This window comes from Loxodonta africana, chromosome 4 (genome assembly GCF_030014295.1).
Source record: "Loxodonta africana isolate mLoxAfr1 chromosome 4, mLoxAfr1.hap2, whole genome shotgun sequence".
NCBI lineage: Eukaryota > Metazoa > Chordata > Mammalia > Proboscidea > Elephantidae > Loxodonta > Loxodonta africana.
The window spans coordinates 64,191,461-64,216,683 of NC_087345.1; the positions used below are offsets into that span (position 1 = coordinate 64,191,461).

A 25,223-nucleotide genomic window follows, 5' to 3' on the forward strand; every position below is an offset into this window, starting at 1 on the left:
CTGAAGTAGGTGGTGATGAAATAAAGCAGAGAAATGGGAAAAATAATGTGGAATTATGAGCTTTAGGATTTGGAAACTGGCTAGATATAGGGGGTGAGGGAGAAAGAAGAACAGACACAGAAGGAATGACAGACATAGAGGTCATAAATTTGGATACCAAGAATACCGGTGACAAGCAGGACAGATAGATAAAAAAGCTTGGATGTGTGTGGGGGATGCATGGATGAATTTGGTTCTAAACATGCTGAGTTTTAAAGTATTGGTTGGGAATATGAGGAGGTGCCATGTAGGTAGCTGATGATTCTCAAAGTGTGGTCCCTGGGAACTTGTTAGGAATGTCAATTCTTTTTTTTTTTAATTTTCTTTTTGCACTTTAGATGAAAGTTTACACAACAAACTAGTTTCTCATTAAACAGTCAGTACACACATTGTTCTATGACATCGATTAACAACCCCATGACATGTCAACACTTTGCCTTGTCAACCTTGGGTTCCCTATTACCAGCTTTCCTGTTCCCTCCTGCCTCCTAGTCCCTGTCCCTGGGCTGGTGTACCCCTTTAGTCTCATTTTGTTTTATGGGCTTGTTCAATCTTTGGCTGAAGGGTGAAACTCAGGAGTGACTTCATTACTGAGCTGAAAGGGTATCGGGGGGCCATACTCTCAGGGGTTCTCCCGTCTCTGTCAGGCCAGCAAGTCTGGTCTTTCTTTTTGAGTTAGAATTTTGTTCTACATTTTTCTCTAGCTCTGTCCAGGACCCTCTAGTCCAACCCATGTAAAAGCAGTCAGTCATGGTAGCTGGACACCATCTAGTTGTACTGGACTCAGTCTGTTGGAGGCTGTGGTAGATGTGGTCCATTAGTCCTTTGGACTAATCTTTCCCTTATGTCTAGTTTTCCTCATTCTTCCTTGCTCCAGAAGGGGTGAGACCAGTGGAGTGTCCTAGATGCTGCTCACAGGCTTTTAAGACCCCAGATGCTACTCACCAAAGTAGAATGTAGAACATTTTATTTACAAACTATGTTATGCCAATTGAGCTAGATGTTCCCCAAGACCATGGTCTCCACAGCCTTCAGCCCAGCAATTTGGTCCCTCAGGGAGTTTGGGCATGTCTATGGAGCTGCCATGACCTTGCCTTGTACAAGTTGTGCAGACTTCCCCAGTATTGTGTACTGTCTTACCCTTCACCAAAGTCACCACTTATCTATTGTCTATTTAGTGTTTTTCCATCCCCACCCCTCCCCTCCCTCGTAACCATCAAAGATCGTTTCTTTTCATGTGTAAATCTTCTCATGAGTTTTTACAGTAATGGCCTCATATAATATTTGCCTATTTGTGATTGACTTATTTCACTCAGCATAATGTCCTCCAGATTCATCTGTGTTATGAGATACTTCACAGATTCATCATTGTTCTTTACTGTTGCCTAATACTCCATTGTGTGTATGTACCACAGCTTGATTATCCATTCAATCATCTGTTGATGGGCACCTAGGTTGTTTCCATCATCTTGCTGTTGTGAACAATGCTGCAATGAACACGGGTGTGCTTAAGTCTCTAAGATATATTCCTACGAGTGGGACTGCTGGATCATATGGTATTTCTATTTCTAGCTTTCTAAGGAAGTGCCATATCGTTTTCTAAAATGGTTGTAACATTTTGAATTCCCACCAGCAGTGCATAAGAGTTCTGATCTCCCTGCAGCCTCTCCAACATCTGTTATTTCCTGTTTTTTTGATTTGTGCTAGTAATGCCGGTGTGAGATGGTATCACATTGTGGTTTTGATTTGCATTTGTCTCATTTGGGTTTTTTTTTTAATGGCTAGTGATCTTGAGCATTTCCTCATGTGTCTGTTGGCCACTTGAATGTCTTCTTTGGTGAAGTGTCTGTTCATTCCGTTCGGCCATTTTTTAATTGGATTATTTGTCTTTTTGTTGTAGGGGTGTTGGATTTTCTTGTAGATTTTAGAGATTAGGCCTTTGTCTGATTTGTAATAGCCAAAATTTGTTTTCTCAGTCTGTAGGCTCCCTTTTTACTCTTCTGGCAAAATCTTTTGATGAGCATAAGTTTTTAACTTTTAGAAGATCCTAGTTATATAGTGTATCTTCTGGACTTTTGTGTTGCTGGTTGTGGTTTGTATCTTGTTAATGCTGTGTATTTGGGCCTCTAGCATTGATCATATTTTTTCTTCTACAAACTTCATAGTTTTTCACTTTATATTTAGGTCTTTGATCCATTTTGAGTTAGTTTTTGTATATGGTGTGAGGTATGGGTCCTATTTCATTTTTTTTGCAGATGGACTTCCAGTTTTGCCAGCACCATTTGTTAAAAAGACAGTCTTTTCCCCCATTTGATAGACTTTGATCCCTTGTCGAAGATCAGGTGAACATAGATGGATGGATTTACATCTGGGTTCTCAATTCTGTCCCATTGGTCAGTGTATCTGTTATCGTACCAGTACCAGGCTGTTTTTTTTTTTTTTTTTTTTAAATAATTTTTATTGTGCTTTAAGTGAAAGTTTACAAATCAAGTCAGTCTGTCACATATAAACTTATATACACCTTACTACATACTCCCATTTACTCTTCCCCTAATGAGTCAGTCTGCTCCCTCCTTCCAGTCTCTCCTTTCATGACCGTTTTGCCAGTTTCTAACCCTCTCTACCCTCCCATCTCTCCTCCAGACAGGAGATGCCAACACAGTCTCAAGTGTCCACCTGATACAAGTAGTTCACTCCTCATCAGCATCTCTCTCCAACCCATTGTCTAGTCCATTCCATGTCTGATGAGTTGTCTTCGGGAATGGTTCCTATCCTGGGCCAACAGAAGGTTTGGGGACCATGACCACCGGGATTCTTCTAGTCTCAGTCAGACCATTAAGTCTAGTCTTTTTATGAGAATTTGGGGTGTGCATCCCACTGTTCTCCTGCTCCCTCAGGGGTTCTCTGTTGTGCTCCCTATCAGGGCAGTCATGGTTGTGGTCGGGCACCATCTAGTTCTTCTGGTCTCAGGATGATGTAAGTCTCTAGTTCATGTGGCCCTTTCTGTCTCTTGGGCTCATAATTATCTTGTGACCTTGGTGTTCTTCATTTTCCTTTGATCCAGGTAGGTTGAAACCTATTGATGCATCTTAGATGGCTGCTTGTTAGCATTTAAGACCCCAGACGCCACACTTCAAAGTGGGATGCAGAATGTTTTCTTAATAGAATTTATTTTGCCAATTGACTTAGATGTCCCCTGAAGCCATAGTTCCCAAACCCCCACCCTTGCTCCACTGACCTTCGAAGCGTTCAGTTTATCCTGGAAACTTCTTTGCTTTTGGTCCAGTCCGGTTGAGCTGACCTTCCCTGTATTGAGTATTGTCCTTCCCTTCACCTAAAGTAGTTCTTATCTACTATCTAATCAGTAAATAACCCTCTCCCACCCTCCCTCCCCCCTCTCGTAACCACAAAAGAATGTGTTCTTCTCAATTTTAACTATTTCTCAAGATCTTATAATAGTGGTCTTATGCAATATTTGTCCTTTTGCCTCTGACTAATTTCACTCAGTATAATGCCTTCCAGGTTCCTCCATGTTATGAAATGTTTCACAGATTCATCACCGTTCTTTATTGATGCATAGTATTCCATTGTGTGAATATACCATAATTTATTTTTCCATTCATCTGTTGATGGACACCTTGGTTGTTTCCAGCTTTTTGCTATTGTAAACAGTGCTGCAATAAACATGGGTGTGCATATATCTGTTCGTGTAAAAGCTCTTATTTCTCTAGGATATATTCCAAGGAGTGAGATTTCTGGGTTGTATGGTAGTTCTATTTCTAACTTTTTAAGAAAATGCCAGATAGATTTCCAAAGTGGCTGTACCATTTTACATTCCCACCAGCAGTGTATAAGAGTTCCAATCTCTCCGTAGCCTCTCCAACATTTATTATTTTGTGTTTTTTGGATTAATGCCAGCCTTGTTGGAGTGAGATGGAATCTCATCGTAGTTTTAATTTGCATTTCTCTAATGGCTAATGATCGAGAGCATTTTCTCATGTATCTGTTAGCCGCTCGAATATCTTCTTTAGTGAAGTGCGTGTTCATATCCTTTGCCCAATTTTTAATTGGGTTGTTTGTCTTTTTTGTGGTTGAGTTTTAACAGAATCATATAGATTTTAGAGATCAGGCGCTGATCGGAGATATCATAGCTGTAAATTTTTTCCCAATCTGTAGGTGGTCTTTTTACTCTTTTGGTGAAGTCTTTAGATGAGCATAGGTGTTTGATTTTTAGGAGCTCCCAGTTATCTGGTTTCTCTTCGTCATTTTTAGTAATGTTTTGTATTCTGTTTATGCCTTGTATTAGGGCTCCTAACATTGTCCCTATTTTTTCTCCATGATCTTTATCGTTTTAGTCTTTATGTTTAGGTCTTTGATCCACTTGGAGTTAGTTTTTGTGCACGGTGTGAGGTATGGGTCCTGTTTCATTTTTTTTCAAATGGATATCCAGCTATGCCAGCACCATTTGTTAAAAAGACTATCTTTTCCCCAATTAACTGACACTGGGCCTTTGTCAAATATTAGCTGCTCATATGTGGATGGATTTATATCTACCAGGCTGTTTTGACTACTATAGCTATATAGTAGGTTCTGAGGTCAGGTAGTGTCAGTCTTCCTATTTTATTCTCCTTCAATAGTGCTTTACTTATCTGGGGCTTCTTCCCTTTCCATATAAAGTTAATGATATGTTTTTCCATCTCTGTGAAGAATGTTGTTCATATTTGGATCAGGGTTGCATTGTACTTATAAATCACTTTGGGTAGAACTGTCATTTTCACAATGTTGAGTCTACCTATCTGTGACCATGGTATGTTTTTCCATTTATGTAGATCTCTTTTGGTTTCTTGCAATAGTGTTTTGTAGTTTTCTTTGTATAGGTCCTTCACATCCCTGATTAGATTTATTCCTAAGTATTTTATTTTTTTAGGGGCTATTATAAATGGTATTGTTTTTGGGATTTACTTTTCATTGTTGTCTTTATTGGCACATAGGAATCCAACTGATTTTTGTATGCTTATCTTGTATCCTACTACTCTGCTGAATCTTTCTATTAGTTCCAGTAGTTTTCTTGTGGAGTCTTTTGGGTTTTCTATGTATAGTATCATATCACCCACAAATAGGGACAGTTTAACTTCTTCATTACCAATTTGGATGCCCTTTATTTCTTTTTCTTGCCTTATTGCTCTAGCTAGAACTTCCAGCACAATGTTGAATATGAGTGGTGATAAACAGCATCCTTGTCTTGTTCCTGTTCTCAATGGGAATGTAGAAATGCAAATTCTTGGCATTTCCTCCTCTTCCCCAATCAAGCCTGCTGAAGAAACTCTGGGAGTGGGGTCCAGCAAGGTGTGGTTTAAAAAGCACTCCAAGTGACTGATGCCACTGAAGTTTGAGACCCACTGACCTAGAGTAAAAAACCCACCCATTGCCACCAAGTCTATTCCGACTCATAGTGACTCTACAGAACGAAGGAGAAGTACCCCATAGGGTTTCCAAGGCTGAATGTTTATGGATGTAGATTGCCATATCTTTCTTCCTTGGAGCTGCTGGTGGGTTCCAACTGCCATCCTTCTGGTTAGCAGCTGAGCTCTTAACAACTGCACCACCAGGGCTCCTTGGACTCGAGTAACCAAAAAAAAACAAAAAACAAAGAAACCCCAAACCCACCACTGTGGAGTCGATTCCAACTCACAGTGACCCTGTAGGACAGAGTATAACTGCCCCATAGGGTTTGCAAGGCTATAAATCATTACAGAAGCAGACTGCCACATCTTTTTCCTACAGAGCAGCTGGTGGGTTACAAGCATCAACCTTTTGGTCAGCAGTTGTATGCTTTAACCACTATGCCACTAAGGCTCTCTGGACTAGAGTAGTGGTTTCAGACTTTAATGTGCATCAGAATCACCAGGAGCACTTGTTAAAGGACAGCTTCCCTCAGTTTCTGATTGAATAGACTGGGGTGGGACACATTAATGTGCATTTCTAACAAGTTCACAAGTGTTGCCAGTGCTGCTGGTTCAGGGACTATGCTTTGAAAATCATTGGCCCAGCAGTCAAAGGAAAAAGAGGTCTGAACTAGAAACCTAGATTTGGGGTCCAGGACCCATACTTCCATATAGAGGACCATCCTCTTTATAGGAGCAGAAGGAGCCCTGGTGGTGAAATCACTTGGCTGCTAACCGAAAGATTTTTCACTTCTAACCCACGGGCCTCTGCAGAGGAAAAGTACGTGGCAGTCTGCTTCCGGAAAGATTTACGGCCTCGAAAACCCTACGGGGCAGGTCTACTCTGTTCTGTAGAGTTGCTGTGAGTCGGAGTCAATTTGACAGAAAGATTTCTTTTTTTTTTTGGTTTTAAGAAGGAGCCCTGGTAACACAAGGGTTAAATGTTTGTTAACTGAAAGGTTGGATGTTTGAATCCACCCAGTGGCTGTGCAGGAGAAAGACCTGGTGATCTGCTCCTGTAAAGATTACAGTGACGAAAACCCTATGGGGCAGTTCTACTCTATGTCACGTGGGGTTGCTATGAGTTGGAATTGGCTTGACGACAACGAATAACAACAAGTTTGAGTTTCTTGCCCGGACAACTGCAGTAGGCTCCTACAGGTTTCCCTGCTTCTTGAACATCCCATCCTCCTTTCAAATCTATTTTGCACATGGGAATCAGGGAAGTGTTTTAAAATCCTATCACCTCACTAGCTGTATAACATAGTATGTGTTGGAATTCTAATCCTTATTCCCAAGGATGAAATCCTGTTAGGAGAGAGGGTTCTCTTTGTTATGTAAATGAGGCCATACCAACGTAGCGTGTATCCTAAATCTAATCACTTTTGAGTGCTATAAAGAGCAGCATAGACACAGAGATAAAAACCTGTTGCCTTCCAGACAGAGATAGGAGTGTGCACATTGGGGAAGACAGATGCCATGAAGGGATTGTCAAGAACTAACGAATGCCTGCGGGCTGCCGACAAGGAAGGAATTGACACAACACAGACCTTGATTTGGACTTTTAGCAGAACTGTGAGGAAATTAATTTCTGTTCTTTGATGTCACTCACTTGTGGTATTTCTGTTACAGCGGCACTAGGTAACTAAGACATTCCTTGTCACAGCCTTGTCATTCATTCTCCATCTAAGCCATGTTTGTGTTCTTCACTGCTCTTAGACAATTAGTGAAACCTGGGAAATGGCTATATTTTATAGGAATAGGACGTATGGGAGAAAGGAATGCTAAGGAAGAAAAAGAGGAGGAAGCAGAGAGGTAGGAAGAAAATCATCAGGAAAAACTCCAGGAAAAAAGAGTTTCAAGGATAGGACTGATAACCAAGTGCCAGGTGCATGGAGGCAGGAGGCCAGGCGCTGTGACGAGGCCAATGGCCATGAAGATCACACATGGGCACAAACATGTTCTCATTTTACTAACACAACCCAATAGCGGAGTTACAGTTTACCAAAGTTCTTTCATCATCATTTCATTTGATCCTCAGAGAAATCTCCAAAGACAAGCAGGATAGCTTTCAGCATTTTCAGCAACAGGGTGAGAAAGTAGAAGTAACAAGTGTAGACTGTGCTTTCAGGAAGTTTGGTGGTAACTCTCAGTACAAATTTCATCTGCAATAATAGATATCTAGTATTTATATAGAGAAGAGATTCTTCAAGGCCAACCATAATATGAGCAAACAGTTCCAGGGAACAATAGTAATTTAAAAACAGACCTCCCTAGAGCATCTCATGTTTCCTCCTAAACTGAGTATTTGGTTCCAATAGTGCTAGAATTTGGGAAGATTTTAAAATGCTACTCTGAAGGAAAGGCCTTTAATTTAGACTGTGCAAGATGATAATATTTCATTCCTCTCCCCTCCCTGCCCCTGGTTTCATCAAGCTACCAATCTAGGTTTAATATAACTTGTAGATGTCGGCAACAGGCACCATCTGCCATTAGCTCCTATCATCTAAACCACACTCTGATGGACCAAATGTAGGATCTTTTATTTGTCCACATAGCAAGCATTAACATCAAGTCCCTATTAGAACTTAATAAATATAACTGAAAGGACACTAGATACTATTGGAGAGAAATGTGATGATTTCTCAGGATGGTGAAACTTGGTGAAGAACTATCTGCAATGGTTGCCTACATCCATTAAAGCCCAGAGTTCAAAATAGCTTTTCCTTCACAAGACTCGTATCCCTGGGGTTCCTGAAAAATCTAGTTCATGAAATAAGAAAGAAGGGAATATCTTCTTGAAAGTGTTTTCATTTCACTAATACATCTCAGTGTGTGTATTATAGTCACCAAAGCTCTTTCATTATTTCATTTCATCCTCCGAAACAGCTCCAAAGATAGGCAGGGCAGCTTGCACCATTATCCCTTGAGGCCCAGCAAACTTAAATGGGTAATCATCTAGTTAAGTGGCAGAGCCAGGGTGGGAGTCCTAGGCTCTAGCTCTCGATACTGGGCTTTTCTCTCTACACAGCACAGCCTCACCACAGTCAGACCAGTTTTTTTTTGCAAAAAAGAAAGGCTCTCTTTCTCTTTGTGCTATCACATTGCCACCAGCAGGATGTTTGGTTATGCATGACCGGTGAACTTGTGGGAGTCATAAAAAAAATAACAAATAACGACTAAAAAATAAGCCCTGAATATGCCAAAATATGTGCCCCAGGTACTAAGTGCTTCAGAATGCCAGCAGGGAGAAAGGGAGACCATTATCTCTGATGGCGTTTCTTCTTCTTTATACTTGCTCCAGACAGTTACTTTATCCAGCGTTATAATACGTTTTTAAACATTAAATCAGTGAATATCTCTAGGATCTTATTGATACTTGCATGATTTTGAACTATGTGACCTTTTTTAAGCCCCAAGGATGCATGAGGGATGAACCATGGCTGTCCATACTGTTTATAACCCAGTTAAATGGCTTAAACTTGGAAAATGATAACTGGGGTGAATTAGAGCTAACAGGAGCGTGGCTTTATTAATAGCGATTTTTAAAAATTGAGTTTTGTTGTAGAATTTTATTGATATCATTATTGATAGTATCAGGGAGTAGCTTCCTATTTGACGTGTAAAGAAATAAAGTATAAAGAACAGTTAAAAAAACTGAATAAAAGACTTTAAGCTTTCAGAATAATACCCTAGTGTCACAAAAGACACACACACAATGACAGGTATCTAAACATTGATATTTCACTACGTAGACGTTCATTTGTTAGTTCAAGTAAAATACTATATAAAACATGGTGCTTACGCACCCCACCCATACCTCATTGCTGTCAAGTTGGTTCCGACTCACAGCGACCCCACAGGACAGAGAGTAAAACTGCCTCAGAGGGTTTCCAAGGAGTACCTGGTGGATTGAAATTGCCGACCTTTCGATTAGCAGCCAAACTCTTAACCACTATGCCACTAGGGTTTCCATGTATTTACATGTAAAAATATTAAATGAGGTTTTGTACCTATTGAACAACGCTAGATTTGTGAAATGCTACACCTGAAAGAAAATTCTGATGATACTTTTCTTCACATACTTTGTCAGTGAATTAATAACCTGAACACCTAGTCTATCTCCCCTGCTGGGTAGATAGCTCTTTCCTCATTTCTCTTTCATTCCCTGAACATACACAGATGTAATAGGAATCCTGGTGGCTCAACAATTAAGTGCTCAGCTGCTAACTGAAAGGTTGGTAGTTCAAACCCATCCAGTGTCTTCATGTGAAAAAGACTTGGCGATTCTTGTGAGGCAGTTCTACTGTCACATGTGGTCGATATGATCGAAATAGACTTGATGGTACCTAACAATGCAACACAACATGTACACACACACCTATCCTTATGACATTATAGTTTAAACAACATCTTAAACATTTCAAATCTGTGTAAACCTATGTACTAGTACTATCAGGGGCAAAAAGCACAGATGGACCAAGCATAATTCCTGATCTTTCTTCCACTTTCAGAGAATGGCTTTGAAAGTGGGTTTGAATCTTATTTCTGATCTGCATTTGAATTTTAACTATGGCAATTACCAATTCTATTATCCTGACCAAGTGCCTTATTTTCTCAGTATCTCAGTTTTCTTGTGAACTGGGATTAATAATAATATCTACCTTTATGGTGTTGTCAAGAGGATTCAGTGAGCTAATGTGTGTAAAGCACTTTGAAGAGTGACTGGCACAGAGTAAGATATTATTATTTTTGTTATTATAGTTATATATTATTATTTTGAGGATCTTATACTCTAGAAGAGAATATAGACTTAACCACAGGTAAGTCTAACAAAAAGCCATCAGTGACATACTAAAGGCACACTCAAAATGCTCTGCTAAAGGGGTATTTAAAAAAAAAAAAACCCTTAATTTAGCCTTGGGAACAAAGGAACAAACCAGAGTTGATTATTTTTCCAGATTGTATAAATACTATCCCTTTTTGCCATTAAATGAATAATGATGTCTTCAAAACATCAGTTAAATGCAACACAGAATTATATATGGGAAAGCGGTCTTGCTTTTAAATTCAGCAAGTTGGCCAGCTCAGCAAAGGGGATTCCAGAACAGAATGAGAAAACAAAATGAATAGTCTTTAAAGTTCCCTCTATTTCTAAAATTCTGTGATTCCACTGTCAAAATACCTTAATGCAATATCCAGAGAGATAAAAATAAGACATTTCAGAAATAGCATTTTTTAATGATAGGCTCCCCCCATCCACTGATTTTTTCAATTATCTTTTGAGAAACTGGCCTCGGAACATAATTAGCTTTTGCCTCGAACAAAGAGGAGCTATCTTCAATAAGTTGGGTTACTGAGGGAGGAATTCTATTAAACAACGTCCTTGGGGAAAATGAATTATTTATTGATTCAGTTTGTGGCCTAAAGTTGAGGTGTGTGTTGGAGGAGAGGAGGAGTCTTTTGCCAAGGGATATTATAAGAAATTAAAGAGAAAATGGTAGGAAATGTATACATTAGAAATATAGTGGTAAATAGGCTTAAGTATTATATATTAGGAGCCCTGGTGGCACAGTGGTTAAGAGCTACGGCTGCTAACCAAAAGGTTGAAGGTTCAAATCCACCAACTTCTCCTTGGGAACCCTATGGGGCAAGTTCTACTCTGTTCTGTAGGAACGACTACAACTCAATGGCAACGTGTTTGTTTTTTTAAATTGCATACTAATTGGTGGGGAGAGAGAATGAGAAGGCAGTAAATAAGAAAAAGACAAAAACAAATAAGCCAAAAAAACCCTCATTTTTAACATTTACTAAAAACAATCTTTAAAAAAAAAATTTTCTTTTTTTTTTAGCTAATGTCGATTCCATTACTCTTTTTCTAAAGCAGTTAGTGTATATCAGAAGCTCTTTTGACATGTTTTGCTTTCTCATTCATTCATCAGAAAGTTACTGATTATTCATTACATACTAGTTGTGACTAAGATAGAAGAAGATTAAATTCTAGCAATGAGGAATGCCAGAGAGAAAAGAGGAACCTGGATAACCCAGAGTGAAAGTTCATCCCTTAAATGATAAAAACTTACTGTACAGTCTTGGTATCTTAAGATTCCCTACCATACTTCTCAAAACCAATTTGGGCACATTCAATTGATTCCAGCAGTAAAACAATAAACTCAGTGTACCCAGTGCCATCGATAGTATGTCTTAAAATTATAACACCTTCAAAAATAAATATAGATAAAACTTTTGTTGTTAGATGCTTTTGAGTTGATTCTGACTCATGGTGCCCCCATGCGTGCAGAGTAGAACTGCTCATAGGGTTTTCAAGGCTGTGACCTTTCAGAAGCAGATCACCAGGCCTGTCTTCTGAGGCGCCTCCTGGTGGGTTTGAGCCACCAACCTTTTGGCTAGTAGTTGAGCCCGTAACTGTTTATGCCACCCAGTGACTCCAGATAGAACTCTAGAGTTTAAAATTCTAATATTCTCTAGAAATATGAGAATATTATCCTCTTGAAAAAAAGGATCAATGTAATGCAATTTGGTTATGATGGAACATTCTTTCCACCTCCCATGGTGGATCATGTGGTGCGTCAACAATTTAAATTACTCCCAAAATTGGACCCTGACTTTAGGGTTTATAAAAGAAGTATTTTTAAAAGAGGTCATTGCCTAAGCAATTCCTTTAATCACCAGTCAGAGGATTTATTCAACTGATGGTGCCAACCTCTCTTCATGAGGACCATAAGGGTGCAGCACTTCTTAGTCACCATCACTCCAAAGGCTAAGAGGATCAAATGCATTTTTACATGCAGATTTTTGGTTTATATAGTTCTTTTTCATCTTCTGGAAAGTGATTACTAGACTTAATCAAGTTTCCTCTGTATCATTAACTAATTTTAGCTTCCTCCTTTTTTATTTTTTGATTTTTTACAATGAGTTTGGGAGAGCCCTGTTTTGAGTTCTCTGTGGATTTCATGATTTTCTGTGCAAGCCTTGAGGGAGGCTAAATTTAAAAGTAGGGAAATAGTAATTAAAAGTGATTAGGACAAGAAGTTTTGGTGCTAGAAAATGTGGGCTCAATTTTCCTTGACACAAGCTGTACAAAGCAGCAGTTTTTGGTTTTGATTATAGCATTACTTGCTATTTTAATAAACACAAACCAGTATTCAAACTTTTAATATCCTGCTGCGTTAACTATTTCCAAAGAGCTATCCAGCTCTTTTAAACAGCCTTTGTTTTAAAATTTTAATTTGTTTGGCTCAGTCTCACCTAGAAAGTTGTAGCCTCATGGTAAACTCTTTTATAAGTTGATTTCCAGAATCATAAGCAATTTTTCTTCCCCCCCGCAACTAAGTGTGTCCTCATGTGCCAATACTGTCGGTGATGACAGCTCTCCTGTCTTATTTTATCTGGTTCCCACAGCAAGTATGAGAGACAAACACAAGAAGGTATCCCGCGTTGACTAGACACATCAAGACTGCAGTGATACTTACAGCTCCTCTAGGAAGCGGAGATTGTGCAGGGGGTTCGGGGGCAGCTGACTGATGTTGTTCATACTGAGGTCTCTGGAGGGATAAACAGACAGTGTGTGAGGAGTGGCATATGCCACCGTAAGGAAATCCAGCTGTTCAATTCACACATTTTCAAGCAGTACAGTTGAATGGACTCATTCCCTCACTTGACAAATGAATTGCTCTTTTGCATCTTAAATATATTCCTTTCCTCCCACTTCACCCCCCAACGTCATGGCTCTCTCTCAAATACAGACTGTAAGAAAAGCTTCTATGGAATCCAAAATGATTTAGACCCTTCATGCACACAGTTGTAATTCTTCATGTTTAAAATTATTTGAGTAGGACAGCAAGGGGAACAGACATAACTCAACTCTAGGCATAACTCAACTTGGTGTCTTGCATTAAATTTCGTGACCAAAAAAAAATGTCTTCACCATGTAACTCTGGAAGTCCTGTTTCTCTGGGACGTTAAGCACCTTGTAAAAACTAATGTTTTGATTCAAAAAAACTTAACAAAACAAAACAAGACAAAAAAAATCTATTCCCTCCTTCTAGCATGTTCCTTTTGCAGGTTCTCAGATTGCATTAAATAAGTGAAATGAACCATAAAACAAGGGTGTAATGTGATCCTGCTCTGTAGCACGCTTCCTGCTGGGCCTGCACAGTAGTTCCTGGCACAGGAAACAAGCCAGTTTGGACAGAACTCAATCAATTTTTGTTTTAAGTGAAACTTTGTGTAATTAGATTTGATTTCATTTTTACTTTTCTATGTCTTTACTGTCTTTCACATAATCCTAAACAGCAGCACCGGTATATGCCATTTGTATCTCCTAAGTCAAAAGACTGACGGATAGATTCTAATTAAGACCAACTCAGACTTTTGTACAGTCAGCTAAAGATTGACTTAAAAAGTGAGTTATGGCTGAAATCCAAAGATTCAGAACGAATACCATTGTAATCCCAGACCAGGTCTAAAACCAAACCACATTCATTCCTGTCAGTCGATTCTCACTCATGGTGACCCCGTGTGTTACAGAGTAGAACAGCTCCATAGGATTTTCTAGGCTGTAATCTTTACGGAAACAGATTGCCAGACTTTTCTTCTGTGGTGCCACCAAGTGGTTTCAAACTACCAACCTTTAGGTTAGCAGTCAAGTGCCAACCATTTGCAACACCCAAGGACCAGGTTTCCGTATTTAAAATTTATGTTGAGGTAAGATAATGAGCTTCTTTTAAATCTGAATTGTTCTTGTTATTGAAGCGATTTCAGTATGATAGCTTATGTCCTTTAACAAATATTTGCTTTTAATCAGTGATTCTAAGAGTTAAAAAAAACCCGGAAAAGGGATTATTTATTCTTAGTCTTTAAAATGACACAAACATGCGCAAGGAAGATATAATATTTTGTCACATGGTTTTGGGCCTGGTAAAAAAAAACAGATTTACTGTTAATTTTAATATCTATCAGTGAATAATGGAGGCCTAGTGAATAATACAGGGACATTTACATATTAAGGAGATTTATAAGCATTCCACATTATGTTAATATTCATCATCCTCTAAAAGCTACGGCTGCTAACCAAAAGATCAGTGGTTCAAATCCACCAGCCGTTTCTTGGAAACCATATGGGGCAGTTCTACTCTGTCCTATGGGGTCACTATGAGTTGGAATTGACTTGATGACAATGGGTTTTTGGGTTATTGACAAATAATAACAAAGTTGACTAAAATGCTATATTCTCAAGCTAAAACAAAACAATGCCAAATACACAGACTAAAAAAAAAATGTATTATCTATATCTTAAAAAAATCTGAATTTCCTGGCATTGTCTAGGAAAAAAAAAAAAAAGGCAGTTCTATCAAGTCTCTTCTGACTCATGATGACCTGAGGTGTTGCAGAGTAGAACTGTGCTCCATAGAGTTTTCATGGCTGTAACCTTTTGAAAGCAGATTGCCAGGTCTTTCCTAAAAGGTACCTCTGGGTGAATTTGAACTATCAGCCTTTCAGTTAGGAGCCAAATGCTTAACTCTTTGCATCATCCAAGGACTCCTCACAGTGATTATATAATCTCTGCAAAGACTTGGATTTCTCAGGGATATTCACTTATTTCTAATGTATACCCCACTTATTTCCTAGAAGGATTGAAGAGTTTCCTTTTGGAGCGTATTTATTAGTAACTTATATCAAACTAATTTAGCACCAAGACAGCTGATGTGGATAGCACTGACTTTCCTTTCTTCTATTTTTCTGTCTGATATGCAAGCCAGTTTGAGACAAATATTGATCTTCATGCACAGAACAGTGACATTTACATATCAAGGAGATTTATAAGCATTCCATATTATGTTACTATTCATTACCCTATTCCAAGCAACTGGGAGCAAAGCTTATATAAGCATTCATTTTCAGGGTTCCCACTGGAACTTTTTTTATGGTGGAGGAAGCCTAGAGCAGCAGATAAAGTGTAGCCATTGGTAGATTATAGGATCTCAAGTTTGAATCCTGGCTTCCCCACTCACTAGCTGCATGATCATGGGAAAATTAATCAATTAACTCCCTTGCATAAGCTTCCTCATTTTTAAACAAGGATGTCTTTATGTTAATAGTTTGAAACTCTATGATCAGCCATTTCCAATCAAAAGGGACTGGCTTTTCTTTTTCTTCTTAAAAGGGAGAGTATCTTCCTTTCCCAACAGGAATGAATAACCTCTTCCTGCTATTTGACATTTTATATTGTGCTTTTTCTTAGAAGATGGGCTTCTTTACATATTATAACTTTTACTGATTGTTTAGTAATACAGGCTATTTTCTTTTAATGAGCTTCTAGCAATACGTATAAGCCTATAGCAGAAAATAACAAGAATCTAAGATAAAATGAAGTAGAATTAAAATATAAATTCAAAGTGGGTTTTAACACTTTGTAATGTCTTCCAGGGGCCCTACTGGCTCAGTGGTAAAGAGCTTGGCTGCGAATCAAAGGGTTGGCAGTTCGAATCCACCAACCTCTCTTTGGAAATCCTATGGGGAAGTTCTACTCTGTCCTGCAGGGTCCATATGAGTCGGAATCAACTTGATGGCAATTTTTTTTTTTTTTAAATGTCTTCCAAGGTAAAAACTAAGATAACAATTAATTTGTCTGACTTTTCTTTTTCCTTTCTGTGTTCACCTTAAGGATTGATGTTCAAATGTAGCAGTGCTTCCCAAACTATGTGGCAGAAGACTAATTTAAAAAAAACGTATAACTTGCTGTGGACATATGTTTTTGTAAAATACAGTAAAAAGTAATTACTAGAAAAGTGAAATAAAAATACAAAGATATACAAAACACAAGCATCAATATTTTATTTTTTGATTTAACAGAGATGGCCAAATTACTATGAAAGTTTCTAAATCTTTACTCTCAAATTCTTATCTGTTGTGGATTGATAAAAAAACAAGCGTTGCCTGGGTTGGGTCCTCAGACCCCTCTGATTAGCAATGCTCTTCCTGTCTTCATGTTAAGAAGGGAGAGGCTTAAATTACTTTTAGCCTGCTCAACTTTGAGTTAAAAACAACAGAATGAGAGAATGTTCCACTGCTACACATGACTGGCGCTCACAGGGCAAGAATGCTCATTTACAGATGAGGAAAGTGAGGCTCAGACAGGAGAGATGGCCTCCACGTTAAGGTGCAGTATTTGGTGACATGGAATACACAGGAATCAAATCGACTACATCTGTGGAAAGAGATGATGGAAAAGCTCAGTATCATCAGTCAGAACAAGGCCAGGGGCCGACTGTAGAATAGACCATTAATTACTCATACGCACGTTCAAGTTGAAACTGAAGAAAATTAGAACAAGTCGACGAGAGCCAAAGTACAGCCTTGAGTATATCGAGCCTGAATTTAGAGACCACCTCAAGGATAGATTTGGTGCATTGAACATTAATGACCAAAGACCAGACGAGTTGTGTAATGACATCAAAGACATCATACATGAAGAAAGCAAGAGGTCATTAAAAAGACAGGAGAGAAAGAAAAGACCGAAATAGATGTCAGAAGAGACTCTGAAACTTGTTCTTGAACATCAAGTAGCTAAAGCAAAAGGAAAAAATGATGAAGTGAAAGAGCTGAACAGAAGATTTCAAAGGGTGGCTCGAGAAGACAAAGTAGAGTATTATGAAGACATGTGCAAAAAGCCGGAGATAGGAAACCAAAAGGGAAGAACATGCTCAGCATTTCTCAAGCTGAAAGAACTGAAGAAAAAATTCAAGCCTCGAGCTGCAATACTGAAGGTTCTATGGGGAAAATATTAAACGACACAGGAAGCATCAAAAGAAGATGGAAGGAATATACAGAGTCACTATACCAAAAAGAATTGGTTGACATTCAATCATGTCAGGAGGTAATATATGATCAGGGACTGATGGTACTGAAGGAAGAAGTCCAAGCTGCACTGAAAGCATTGGTGAAAAATAAGACTCCAGGAATTGATGGAATACCAATTGAGATGTTTCAACAAATGGGTGCAGTGCTGGAAGTGCTCACTTGTCTAGACCAAGAAATTTGGAAGACAGCTACCTGGCTAACCACCCAGAAGAGATCCATATTTATGCCTATTCCCAAGAAGGGTGATCCCACTGAATGTGGAACTTATTGAACAATATCATTAATATCACATGCAAGCAAAATTTTGCTGAAGATCATTCAAAAAATTTCCAAAGACTTAATTGTGCTCATGAGGAATCCTTACATGGATCAAGAGGCAGTCATTCAAATAGAACAAGGGGTTACTGCATGGTTTAAAGTCAGGAAAGGCGTGTGTCGGGGTTGTATCTTTTCACCCTACTTATTCAATCTGTATGCTGAGCACATAATCCCAGAAGCTGGACTATATGAAGAAGAATAGGGTTATCAGGATTGAAGAAAGACTCATTAATAACCTGCATTATGCAGATAACACAACCTCGCTTGCTGAAAGTGAAGAGGACTTGAAGATCAAAGTCCTCTTGATATTACTGATGAAGATCAAAGACCATAGCCTTTGGTGTGGATTACACCTCAACATAAAGAAAACAAAAATCCTCACAACTGAACCAGTAAGCAACATCATGATAAATGGAGAAAAGATTTAGGTTGTCAAGGATTTCATTCTACTTGGATCCACAATCAACAACCATGGAAGCAGAAGTCAAGAAATGAAAAGATGCATTGCATTGGGCAAATCTGCTGCAAAAGACCTCTTTAAAGCATTGAAAGGCAAAGATGTCACCCTGAAGACTAAGGTGAGCCTGACCCAAGCCATGGTGTTTCTAGTCACCTCATATGTATGTGAAAGCTGGACAATGAATAAGGAAGACCGAAGAAGAATTAATGTCTTTAAATTGTGGTGTTGGCAAAGAATATTGAATATACTACAGACTGCCAAAAGAACAAACAAATCTGTCTTGGAAGAAATATGACCAGAATGCTACTTAGAAGCACGGATGGTGAGACCATGTCTCACATACTTTGGACATGTTATCAGGAGGGACCAGTCCCTGGAGAAGGATATCATGCTTGGTAAAGTAAAGGATCAGCAAAGAAGAGGAAGACTCTCAACAAGATGGATTGACACAGTGGCTGTAACAATGGGCTCAAGTATAGCAACAATTGTGAGCATGGGGCAGGACCACGCACTGTTTCATTCTGTTGTGCATAGGGTCACTATTAGTCCGAACTGATCTGATGGCACCTAACAACAACAACATTTGGTGAGAAAGCACCAGGGCTAGAACCTGTCTCTCCCTGCCCTAGGTTTTTTGCTTTTCCTTTTTTGAACCTTATTACTGTTTACAACCTATTCATATTCTGGTCCTTAAATTATTTTTTAAACTTTTCCTTTCATTTTTGTATTAGCATTTGGTTCTTTTGACCATTGGAATACATATAACCTTAGCAGCAAATGAGTAGCCTTAAAATAATTTTTAAGCCAGCGCATTCTTTACTTTTTAAACTATTATTTTTTAATTTTCACATCCTCCCCTGTCCCATTTTGCCCATGATTCAGTTTCCTAAAATCAGTGAAACCACATTATGGATTTCTTTAATTTTTCATTTTTTTCAAAGATGTTGGAATTAATTTTGAAGAACTGGTTACTAAGCAAAAATTTTTCATAAGCAATGGAGAATTCAGGTGTGACCAAACAGACTAATATGTTATACGATTATGCCCTCTGATCCAGTTCTTGTCTATGCTGTGTTAATGACCATGTCCAGAAACCTATAACAGGTGTCGCAAATTTCTATGGGAGCCATCAGCTACACATCGGAATCACTCTAGGATCTTTAAAAAAATATAGATGCCTGGGACCCATCTCCTGCGTTTCTGAGTCAACTGGTTCAGTCTGGGCATTGGGATTTTTAATAGTTTCTTAATGTTCAGCCAAGATGAGAACCACTGCACAGGAGTAACTCTTTCTAAATTTCTAGGCCAGTTCTCTGAGCTCTACAACTCACTCAAAACCAAGGAGCCTTAAGAGTCAAAGAGACCCTGAGCGGTGAAAATGGTTAACGTGCTCAGCTTCTAACTGAAAGGCTGGAGGTTCGAGTCTACCCAGAGGCATCTCAGAAGAAAGGCCTGGCGACTTACTTCCAAAAATTCAGCCATTGAAAACCCCATAGAGCACAGTTCTGCTCTTACACACATGGGGTCTCCACGAGCTGGAATTGACTTGATGGCAACTGGACTGGTAAGATAATTCAAGGTATTGTTTCCTATGAGTAAAAGATTCCATTCAAGTAGAAAATATCTTTCCCTTGAAAATATTTTTGTTGCTCGAAGCTCCATTTTTCCTTCATTAGGTAATTATCAACGAGCATTAATTTTGGGCAGGTCTTACTCAAGGAATGCAGTGGATAATAAATCTGAATCATCCTCAACTTTTCCCTTTCCTGCAGTCCCTACAGCCACAAGCCATCCACTGTTACTTCTACAACAGAGCTTGTTTCTGGATCTGGCCTCTCTTCCTTCTTCTTGGCTGCCACCTTGGGCCAGGGGTTTATCATGCTGATAACTGCTTTGCTCTTCATGCTTACTGTGTCTCCTCCTGCTAGGTCATCTTCTAGGCCATAGCCAGAGAGGTTGCCCTCAAAAGTCCATCTGATCATGTCACTCCTCTCAGAGCCACTGATAGCCAATAAGACACGGACCTCCTCAGGCTTATAATTTAGAAAAGGGCTCCCTCTCTGGTAGAGGGGCTGAGTTACAGAAAGGCTCCCTTGCTCGCACTGATGCAGGGTGAATGACGTGGCAAGCAGAGTTTGGCCTGGAGTTCAAAACCTGCACAGCCAGAGCCATGTGGGGCAACCCTGACTTCCCTGTCAGAACTTCTGCTTGCTGCAGGCTTCTCAGAGGAAATGATGCCCAAACTCCTTACCCTTTTAGAGGAGATGATGCCCAAACTACTTGGGCTCTTCACAGCCTGGTCTAACGTGTGCTTCTAGCTTGACCTGATGCCACTTACCTCTATGCATTGTGTGCTTCAGTTACACTGAAATTCTTGCTGTTTCCTTTAGCTATCTTTACAGGTTGATTCTCTTTTTCTGAAATGCACTGTTGTTGTTCTTAGGTGTCACTGAGTCGGCTCCAACTCATAGTGACCACATGTATCGTAGAAAGGATATTGCCCTGTCCTGCGCCATTCCCATGGTCTTTGGTGTGTTTGGGTCCATTGTTGTAGCTATTATATCAATTCAATTCATTGAAGGTTTCCCTCATTTTTGCTGAACCTCTACTTTACTGACCATGACGTTCTTTTCCAGCAGTTGGTCTTTCCTGATGACATGTCCAAAGTAAACGAGACAAAGTCCAGCCATTTTCGCTTCCAAGGAACATTCCTGTTGTATTTCTTCTAAGACTGATTTGTTAATTCCTCTGGCAGTCCATAGTATATTCAATACTCTTTCTCAACATCACAGCTGAATTAAATAAATTCTTCTGTCTTCTTTTTTCATTGTCCAGCTTTCACATGCATATGAGGCGATTGAAAGACCATGGCTTGGGTCAGGTGCACTTTAGTCATCAAAGATCTAGATCAATTAACCCCTGTGTTTCTGACACAACCTCCTAGCTTTTTAACTTGGTTGTTCTCTATTTCAACCTCCAGTCCTGTGGTGCTTCCATTTTCTCCCTAAGGACGAATCTTGTCTTAGCCCAGCAACGCTGCTTAGATTACATGTTGATCACCTGGATCACTCTTTCAATAACACCCTTAACCCCCTAGACCTCTGCCTTTCATTTCACTCTCCTGGCAAAACCCCAGCTCCAGAAAAAACACCATAATTCATCTTCTTTGTTACTATGCCAGGGCACTGAGTGCTACTAGAAAAGGAAAACTCACAAATGTGCAGATTAGTGACCATAAATTTCTGGCCTTTGTGGGTTCTCAACGTTGCTGCGTAGTTCTTTTATTTGTTATTGTTCAGCTTCCCCTCCTATTCCCACAGAACTGTTTCAACCTTTACTACTTGCCTTAAACCTCCTAATCAACAACCACTTCCATCATGCTCACAGGACACCTTCTCTCTTACTTATGAAATAACTGGGATTCTTAGGGCCACCAAATGTGCAACAGGCCAAATTCTTGTTCTCCTTTGTTTCTTGCTTACTATACTCGTATTTTTCTCCTAGATCCAACTTGCTCATGGGTCCCATCCCCTCTAGTACCCTTTAGTACATTACTCCATGAATAATTTCTTTTAGTTCCCATATTTTTGGCCCCTTCCTCTTTCCTTTCATTGTATAAATTCGGTCAAATCTTTCTACCATTAAAACAAAAGGGAAAACTTTTTTGATCCTGTGTCCTCCTTTGGCTGCTTCCCAATCTTTCTCATTCCCTTTGTGGTTGTTTCTAGCCTCCATTCACAGTCTCCATTTTCTCACTTCCCATTTACTCTCCAACCCACAACACACAGGCTTCCATACCTATGAAGCCAATGAAACTGCTTTTCGTAAAGAAAGAACGACCTCCATATTGTTAAATCTGAGCACTTATTGGGCCTCTGTACTGCACTGTATTCACTGCTTCTGGAAATTCTATACATATTCTGATGGTTTCCAAATCATCATTCTCTCAGGATTCTTTCCATATTTCCCCAACTTTTGTACTTTATGAACCCCTTTGTTGCATTTTCTTCTTCTGTCCACCCCTTAAATGCTAGCGTTTTCTGGAGTTCTTCCCTTTGCCCTGTGCTCTTCAATCTCTATCCTTTCTTCTCTGAGGAAATTATCTATTCTCATGGTTTTAAGTACCCCTTATATGTTCATGACTCCCTAAGTCCACATTCCCAGTCCTAACCTCTCCCTTAAATTTCAGAATCATATATTCAAATTTCTTCTGGATATGTCCACTTTCTAGCTAATGTCACCATCATCTTCCTGTCAACAAAGCCCAAAACTTGCATACCATCCAAGTCCTCTTCCTTTTTTTTCATCTTTCCTATTGTCCTGATTCCTCTGTCTTTACTAACCATGCCCTGTTGAAGGCCCTCATCATCTTTCACCCACTCACTTGAAATCAGCTTCTAACTTCATGGCACTAGCTACCAGTCCTATCCCATTAGATTCACCCTCAAAATGGCAGGTAGAGAAATTTAGCCAAAAATGCAGAAGTAGCCAAACCACCAAAAAATGAAAACCAAACCAATGCTGTTAGGTTGATTTTGATTCATAGTGACCCTATAAGACAGAGCAGAACTGCACCATAGGGTTTCCAAGGATGTAATCTTTATATAATTAGATTGCCACATTTTCATTCCATCGAGTGGCTGAGTTTTAACTGCTGACCTTCAGGTCTGCAGCCGAGTGCTTAACCACTGTGCTACCAGGACTCCTTAGTCAAACCACCACCTTCATTAAAATCCTTAAATGACTCTCCATCACCTTCCAAATGAAACCCACATTTCTTAGCACTATATACAAGCTCCTAAGTGTAGTACACAAAGTGTTCACAACCCAGGCATAGTTATTCTAATTTATCCTTAAGACTTTGGTCAGGTGTCATCTCCAGGAAGCCTTCTCTGAACCCTCAGGTTAGTGTAAGTCATTTGCTATCTGTTCTCTTGTACCACCCCATATAGTTAATGACATTACATTGAATGATATGTTTACATGCAATTGCCTATGACAGGCTGTAAAGTCCTCAAGATCAGGGGGCCTTTTTTTTTTTTATCATAGTACTTCAGTTCCTAGCCAAGTCTTGACATATGGGAGATATTCAGTGAATATCGTATTGAACCCTCTTTTTCTGCAGCCTTTCTGTGACTGAACACATGACCTTACCTGATCCATTTAACAAAATCTCATCAAATGGACACACTGCTCCCAAGAGTGTGAGGTGTATGACCCTCCTGGAATAAAATAATTTGGAGAGAAAAGTCCTTTTGTGTTGTTACCACTTTCCACAACGTTTTTTTTTTTTTTTTTTGCTCACCATTACGGCTGCAGTTTCCCTCTTTAGTTGGCCCTACTTGCTTTCTGTCCGAGGGATTCCTCAAAGGTTCTTGTCCATTGAGAGTTCCCTTCTACACCCACCTCCAAGTACCGCTATGCTTATTCTTCTTTCTCTTCATTCTCTTCTCCACCCCCTTCTTTCCTTCTTTGTTTCCTTTTCTCTTCCTCTTCCTTTTTCTAAAATATCTTTCAAATATTTTCTTTGGATTTATTGTGGTAGGGACAACAGCAGTAGGTACTTAGTCCACATCTTAAAACCCAGACATACTGTCTCTATTTGAGACTTGGTACTATGAATCAATGAGCAAGGAGTCCTGTCCTCGTGGCACAATGGTTAAGCATTCGGCTGCTAACTGAAAGAATGGTGGTTCAAAACCACCAGCCACTCCACAGGAGAAAGATGTGGCAGTCTGCTTCCAAAAACATTTACAGCCTTGGAAACACTATGGGGCAATTCTACTCTGTCCTATGGGTTGCTATGAGTTGAAATTTGACTTGACGGCAATGGGTTTATTAACCAAGTTACTAAACGACACCACCAACAAAAAAAGTTCTTTCTTTAATCTTTGCCACAGCTATTTGCCAGCTTTGCCAGACAAGTATTTTCTTCTTTAGCAGCATAGTGCAATTCCTATTTCTTCTAACAATGATCACTTTACATTTGTCTTGGGAATTTCAGTAGCATTTAGCTCTCTGAGAAAATTTTTGCAAGATACGGATTATCCAATAGGCAAGGTAAACACGGTGCTTATTTTGCTTACCAGATCATCTGTAGTGAACAATTTCACGTGGGTTTCTGTTCACTACAGATTAGTAAGTAAGCATAAGTAAGCCCAGGCTTACCGTGGTTACTGAGTCATCTACCCCTGTAAGGATTGTAAATTTGAAGAGGCTTTGATTCTGTAGGAAGGTGCCGTTGGGTTGGGAGAGACAAGTGCCAGCCAGACCTAGAAGCAGAATCTTTAATGTGGTAAAAAAAAAAAAAAAAAGTGAAATCATTCACTGCAGATGATCTGATAAGCAAGGCAAGCACCATGCTTACGTTGCCCATTGAATAATTCTCCTCTGCCCATGGTTAACGATAGATCAGGCTGAAACCATTCCAGCACTGTTTAATTGATCACTTTTCAAATATACTTCTAGAGATAAGCCCTTCTGTGAACTTCAAAAGGAAAGCTGCAGGCTTGAGCAGCTTTTTATGATAGTACGAATGATATTATTTGCAGGTACTTTTCTTGTGTTATTGCTTTTAACTCCAGAGCAATTTATTGTTTTAAAATACCCTTTGTTGAAGTACAACATATATAGAAAAAATGCATAAATCCTAAGTGTCCAGAGTGATGAATTTTCACAATGTGAACACAACCTCATAACCAGCACAAATAAAAAAACTGAACACTGTCATCAACTCAGAAGCCACCTGTGTTCCCTTTCACTCACTACCCTCCCCCTCCCTGAAAGTAGTTTCCTGACTACTAACATTTTATATTAGTTTGGCTTGTTTTTGATCTTTATTTAAGTGTAATCATACAGTGCATGATTTTTTGTGTTTGGCTTCTTTCATTCCTGATGTTTATGAGATTTATCTATGTCGTTGCATATAGCAACAATTTATTCTTTCTCGGCACAATATAGTATTTAATTTGTTAATATATTGTACTTTATTCATCCATTCAACTATTGATGGATGTTTGAGTTGTTTTCAGTTTGTGGCTATTATGAATAGTGTTGCCTCAAACATCTGTTTTATTAAG

General features: G+C 39.2%; 1 protein-coding gene across 1 annotated transcript in view; it reads right to left on the reverse strand.

Moving 5' to 3' along the window:
- LGR5 (leucine rich repeat containing G protein-coupled receptor 5) overlaps positions 1-25,223 on the reverse strand; it is a 154,394-nt gene that overhangs the window by 69,662 nt on the left and 59,509 nt on the right. The window contains exon 2 of the mRNA XM_003405205.4: positions 12,977-13,048. Within this exon, the coding sequence (XP_003405253.2) occupies positions 12,977-13,048 (72 nt within the window). The remainder of the gene's footprint in view (positions 1-12,976; positions 13,049-25,223) is intronic.